Below are 6,406 nucleotides of genomic sequence, written 5' to 3'. Positions count from 1 at the left end.
AATAGCTCGATTATGTTCACAGAAATAATCAACATCTCCTTATCCCAGTCGGTAATCCCCACATGATTAAAAAAGTTATTCACTGTTCCTTTCCCAAATAAACCCCATCTTGCTTCCCTCAACGATTATCACCCTGTAAACCCCAACTTCAGTAGTGATGAAGTGCTTTTAGCGGCTGGTCAGAGACTTTATCATTTCTTTACCTGACTCACTGGATCCACTACAGTTTGCATACTTCCTGAACTATTCAACCAATGATGCCATTTCACACCTCCTTTACACATCCTTAGACACTAGAAGGGGGAATTATGCTTAAAGTGCCCTAATTATACTATTTTAAAGGTTGTTACTATTGCTTAATGAGTCTCTTAAAACAGGTTTACATGTATGCAAGATCAAAAACACTTTAGTTTTCTCCAAAAATAGATTTAATTTTAACCCATTTCTAAATGATTCGTAAACGACTCGTGTGAAGCAGTTTGAAGATTCAGTTTGTCTAAACCCCGCCTTTCCGTGAGCCCTCACTGCTGTGATTGGTCAGATGGCGTGGTGATTTATGATTGGTCTACCGCTACAGCGTGTGTCGAAAAATGAAACGCCCATGACCATAACTGAACCCCGGTTCTGGAGACGCGTCAATACATAGAAAAGATAGCGTCGGTTTTACTGCGTAATGACCAGCTAATTTTATATTAACTGTGGCTACAAAAATCCAGAGGTCTTTTATCTTTGTGTCGGTGTTGCGTTAAAAGTCCGGTGAGCAAAAAGGACAAACACAAACAAGTAGATAAAGCAAACGTGTATTATACAAAATAAAGTAAACAAAAAAGGTGCACCACAACCAGACAAAGATATAAACAACATTTACAAACTATATATAATACACGGTATGTGTGTGAGTGAGTGGAAAATGTCCGAAGTCCGTGTTTATTGTATGCGTGTTATCCGAGTATACCGAGTTTGGTTCAGTCTCACCGGGGATAATGAAGTCCGGGAGGCCGATGACGGAGGGTGAGAAGTCCGGGGAATATGTCCAGTCAAAGATAATCAGGTTAAAAAATCTTCGAAAGAAAAAGTGCACATGCTCCATTTCCTTACACTTCGCGCACGTATGTGTGTGTGTGTGATGCGCGAGGTGCGAGTGTTAAGTTCAGTTTTGGTGAATGGTAGAGAATAAACAGTTAAAAACAGTTGTGTGCTCTCGTTTTTATTGTTTTTTTATATTACAAAGTGTTTAAGCTAACCCGGCAAGAATGCTCGGTCACATTAACAAGAGTGTTGTTCGCGACGTTGAACATGGGCGGACATTATGCAAATATGTTACGGAGTGACGTGGATCCGTAACAGAGTACATCATTACACTACCATTACCATTACAACTACCATTCCATACAAAAATTACATAAATATACCTACCCGTTCAGCTGCTCTTATTGTTTTATATTTCGTTATACATTCTTCAAATATTTTCTATAGTGTGTAATTTTGTCGTACAGTTATTTATTTATTTTTTATATTTTATTTTATTCTTTTCTAGTTTTATTTACCCTATTTTTAATTCTCATATTAGTCTTCTATTTTAGGTCATGAGCAGTTGCCTAAGCATTTCACTGCATATCGTACTGTGTATGACTGTGTATGTGACAAATTAAATTAGAATTTTAAATTTGAGTGAAAAATAGATTTGACTGCGTAGCCATTATCAACTCCACCACCATCATTAAGTTTACTGACGACACCAGGTGGGCCAGATCTCTGACAACGACGAGACAGCCTACCTGAAGGAGAATAGAAATCTGGAGAACTGGTGCCAAAGGCATAACCATCTTCCTGAACATCAGCAAGACAAAAGAGTTGGTAGTGGACTTTAGTACAAAGCAGGAGAGAAACTACCAGACCCCCCATCATCTTTGAGAGCCCAGTGGAGAGAGTGGATAGCTTTAAATACCTCAGTGTCCATATCACGAAGGAACTGTTATGGTCCTGTCACATCAACACCGTGGCGAAAACCTGGTTCAGGAAGAGCTCTATACAGAACAGACAAGCTCTACAGAGGATGGTGCGAAAAGCTGAACACATCATCTGCACCAAGCTCCCTGACCTGCACTTAATCTACAACAAGTGCTGGACCAAGGCCAGGAAGATCGTGAAGTACCTCAGCCACCATGACAGTGGAGACTGTTCTCTCTGTTGCAGTCAGGAAAGCACTTCCGCTCCTTGAAGGGCAACACAGAGACTGAGGAGGAGCTTCTTCTTGCAGGTGATACGGACTCTTAATCACAGCACCACACAGGACTAAACACTCTGCTCCTACTCAGCAAATTGCACATCAACATTTAACTCAGTTACACATGCTTTGATTCGAAGCACATGACTGGACATTTCCATCTCAATTCTGTTTTTATTACTTTTATGTAAATTTTTATAGCCAAAAGGTTTCTATGCCTTCTAAATTGTAATTTTTTTTAACAAACATATTACTTCCTATTTATATTCCTTATTTTAAATGTTCATAAATTTTAGTTATTTTTAATGATATTAATATTATGTTATTTATTTAAAATACTCATTAGGTCATGGGTGGTTAATATATTTCACTTCATTTTATACTATTTATGTGATAAAATGCTGAATTTTGGATATTACAATTACATCATAATGATATATTAAAGTTACAGTGCAGTAATTGCATGTACTCCATGATTCTAATCTGCATGTACTGCAAATGATATTTTGTTTAGTCATTATACTGTACATAAAATACACTGAGGAAATCAACGCCATCTTGTGGCAGGTTATTATTAATCCCTCCCATTCCACCCGAACTTGGGACTGGTACTAAGGTGGCACTGCTGAGGGGCTGGGACTCGCATGGCGGGAGAGAAGCCTACCACTGAGCCACCAACAACCTTCTAAAACTGGAGCAGGTGTTCCTCCCCTCATTAATATCTTACACTGATGTTTAAAGCCAGTAATTAGACACATGTACATTACACCCATACAGTACTGACAGATTGCACAGGGCAGACTTGTGGAGGTAATCATGATTAAAGTAACACAATCTAGGGGGGAAAAAAAACAACAACTGTGGATCCGGCTCAAAATGTTTATTCTTTAGTGTTTAATCCTCCACATGAGAATAAGAGATCATAGACACGACAGACATGAAACTACTCCAGACTCTACTCCAAGCTGCAGGCCTACACACACATTACTGCACACTAAATCTCATTAGGTTTGATGATGGAGGTTCTGCTGATCAGTGTGGAGGCAGGTTTAACTCTTTTCTCCCAGGGTGTGTTTATCAAACAGGTACTCAGCCATGCGGTCGTTGGTAGCACCCATCTTGGTGAGGTTGGTGATGTGGTCACCCAGTTTCTTGATGGTCTCCACCTGCTCGTTTAGGTAGTGAGTCTCCAGGAAGTCACACAGCTGAGGGAAGATGAAGTGTGTAAGGAATAATTATATCCTAACAGCTAACAGTTAGCGTTACCAGTTTAATAAAGGTTCTCTTTACGCTGTAACTCACATGAGGATCTCCTTTATCAGTGGCGAGTTTGTGCAGGTCCAGCAGAGCCTGGTTCACCTTCTTCTCCAGCTCCAGAGCGCACTGCATGGCCTCCAGTCCATTGCCCCACTCATCACGCTCCGGTTTCTTAAACACACACACACGTTTGATTAGAGCTCATATCTCACACCCAGTGACCCTTCAGGTCTGATCTCAGATCAGTTTCAAAGCATTAATATTTTACAGCCATGTTCATTTGAGGAACAAAACAGTTTGGTAGAAACAGAAGTCCAACCGTCCTCACATTCTATTAAACAGCTTCAATCTGAGTCATTTAAAAAATTTTTAAACATTAATATAAACCTACAACAAGGCAACAACTCAGGAGGTACCGCCCTTTGCTCTTTTCTAAGTGTGTGTGTGTGTGTGTGTGTACACACCTGTGTATACGTGCACCTGTATGGGTGTAACTGTGTACATGCCTGAGTGAACAGAAAAACAATGTGTAACCCCAAAAGGTATGGCATTACCTTGATGTCCTGGAGGAAAATGCGGCCGCCTCTCTTGTTCTGGAGCGACATGAACTTCTCGGCGTGCTCGCGCTCCTCGTGCGCGTTCTCTTTGAAGAAATGCGCGAAGCCCTCGAGCGCGACATCATCGCGAGTAAAGTAATAAGCCTGAGGTAAAATAACAGTATTATTAACAACAAGCTATCAAACACACACACACACACAGTCAGCTGTCCAGCTCGAATCCCAGCACATCAGTCCACACTGAGCTCCTTACCATGGAGGTGTAGGTGTAGGAGGCGTAAAGCTCCATGTTTATCATCTTGTTAATGGCGGCCTCGCTGTCGCGGTGGTAGTTCTGACGGATCTGAGAAGTCTCCATTTTCAGCTGGTTTTATTAAACAAACCAAAAATTTAAAATTAAACTTTATAATAAATAGAGCGAGCCGAACAAGAAATTCCGTCCAATCACTGTTGAAGCAAGAACCTCTCTCCAGTCTGTACAGATCTGATGGCGACGTAACCTCCTTCCTATTTATACACTGTAGCACTGTGATGCAAAGACAAGCAGCCAATCAGATAAGAGAATTTAATTAATAGGCGGGGTAAAGTCAGACTGGCCAATCACGACCAGCAGCGTTTGTTTCCCGCTGAGTGAATCGTGACACAGCAGTTTTATACCTGAGGTGTTTAATTACACAGAGAAGAGATCAGTATGACTCAGACTTTTTTGGCTAAGAATAAAGAAACTGGAGCATTTTTTGTTTATTTATTTCATTGTATTAAAATTATGAGCCTTTTCAGGCATGTCCACACCCACAGAATTGCCAGCAATATTAATAATAATAATACTAATAGATGGTTTTATAATACTTTGCAGGAAAATAATGATTAAATGATGCAACCCATTAAGATAGAATAAATAAAACAGCATTATAATCTGACCTCAAATTAAATTAAATAAGACCCACAGTACATCAAACTTAATATCACATTAACACTTACTAACATTTACTAATATATAAATAAACTGAAGTATCTCAAATCAAACAAAAATAAAACCTAATACTCACAATAAATCAGGAATTCCAGTTCTCTCTTAATACTGTAACTGGAGAGCAAAATAATTATTGATATAAGCTGCTAGATTATAAACAGTAATCATGACATTTAGTGACTGTTTAATGCTGTGAGACTCCTGGGACAATGACGAGGTAAATATGAGCCCTGATGGAAAATGCTGATTCAACATTAAAGCCTGAGTCCATCAGATAGATAAGCTTCATAAATAAAGACATTTAGCATAAATGGAGTTGAGGTAACGGTAGCAACTGAAAAAATCACTGAAATGACACAAGAAAGAAACTTTGAGAGGAACTGGAGTTTAAAAGGAAACTCGTCCTCTTTTGTGACTATAAATCATTTCCTTTCATATTTCTGTGCTGTGCAGCCAATCAATGAGATCATGCTACCAGGAAATTCACTATAGTTTTAATACAATGTTGCGTGGTGCGGATTAGAGAGCCACATGATGAGATCTTCATGAGAACCCTTACACAGAGCTTCTAAGGGGGTCAATGAATATTAGCCTATGAGAGTGCTAATGAGACACGCATGGGAAGACCTCACCATTTGGAGATAGCTTGGAATTAGTAATTGGAAACTAAAAATGAAATAAAAAAATTAAAACATAAAAATAAATAGAGCGTCACCATTTCATTAAGCTCTGGGGTTCTGGAAAGTAAAAATAAACTCTATATCCTCTTGGTGTGACTCCACCTTACAGTACCATGGACTTATGTGTGCCTATGTGCTACTCACACTGTAACTCAAACCGAGAGCGCACGCCGAACTGATGTGTGTCGCTCTCTCTTGCCTTCTCATGCCGGCTTCTCAGGAAGACTAAGGCTGGGTTGCCTTTGTGTCTTTGTCTTGAACTTGGTGTGCACTTTGTCTTTGCTTTGGCCCTGATACCATTATCGTGGCTACCTAATGATCGCACGAATTGCGGCAGTATCAGGACCCTTAAATAGGCATGCTGCCTGGTGCCCCAGGTGCCCTGTGGACCGCTACGAGCCTGGCAACGCCTAGCTGCATAGACTCTCCTATGTCTTCCAGCTCAAGCTTTAATTTAGATTGTGAACCTGTTCTTGAACATGGGTCTACAATGTCGGAAGGTCCCTGTAGAGGGTGCCCATGAGACTCTCCCTTGGAGAACACTCCATCCCATCCCAGTAGCCCTGTGGGGCAGTTTAAATTCAAATTCAAATTTTATTTGCCACATACACAGTACGATATGCAGTGAAATGCTTGGACAACTGCCCATGACCTAAAAATAGAAAGGTAAAGGTAAAAGGTCAAAAGGTAAATTTGACTAAGAAAAAATAAA

The 6,406-nt window shown here is 40.0% G+C and overlaps 1 protein-coding gene across 1 annotated transcript; it reads right to left on the bottom strand.

Annotated features, from left to right (window-relative positions):
• Nucleotides 1-3,092: 3,092 nt before the first annotated feature.
• On the bottom strand, nucleotides 3,093-4,513 carry LOC128544778 (ferritin, middle subunit-like). The gene is made up of 4 exons (XM_053515043.1): nucleotides 4,295-4,513; nucleotides 4,039-4,185; nucleotides 3,530-3,655; nucleotides 3,093-3,432 (listed from the first exon to the last, which is right to left on the bottom strand). Exons 1-4 carry the CDS (start codon nucleotides 4,397-4,399, stop codon nucleotides 3,277-3,279), a joined length of 534 nt encoding a protein of 177 aa, XP_053371018.1. The 5' UTR covers nucleotides 4,400-4,513; the 3' UTR covers nucleotides 3,093-3,276.
• Between the last annotated feature and the right edge of the window lie 1,893 nt (nucleotides 4,514-6,406).

The sequence above is a fragment of the Clarias gariepinus genome, chromosome 16 (assembly GCF_024256425.1).
Source record: "Clarias gariepinus isolate MV-2021 ecotype Netherlands chromosome 16, CGAR_prim_01v2, whole genome shotgun sequence".
Taxonomy (NCBI): domain Eukaryota; kingdom Metazoa; phylum Chordata; class Actinopteri; order Siluriformes; family Clariidae; genus Clarias; species Clarias gariepinus.
Note: the sequence above shows the minus strand (reverse complement) of the source record. Positions and strands in the feature narration are given on the sequence as shown.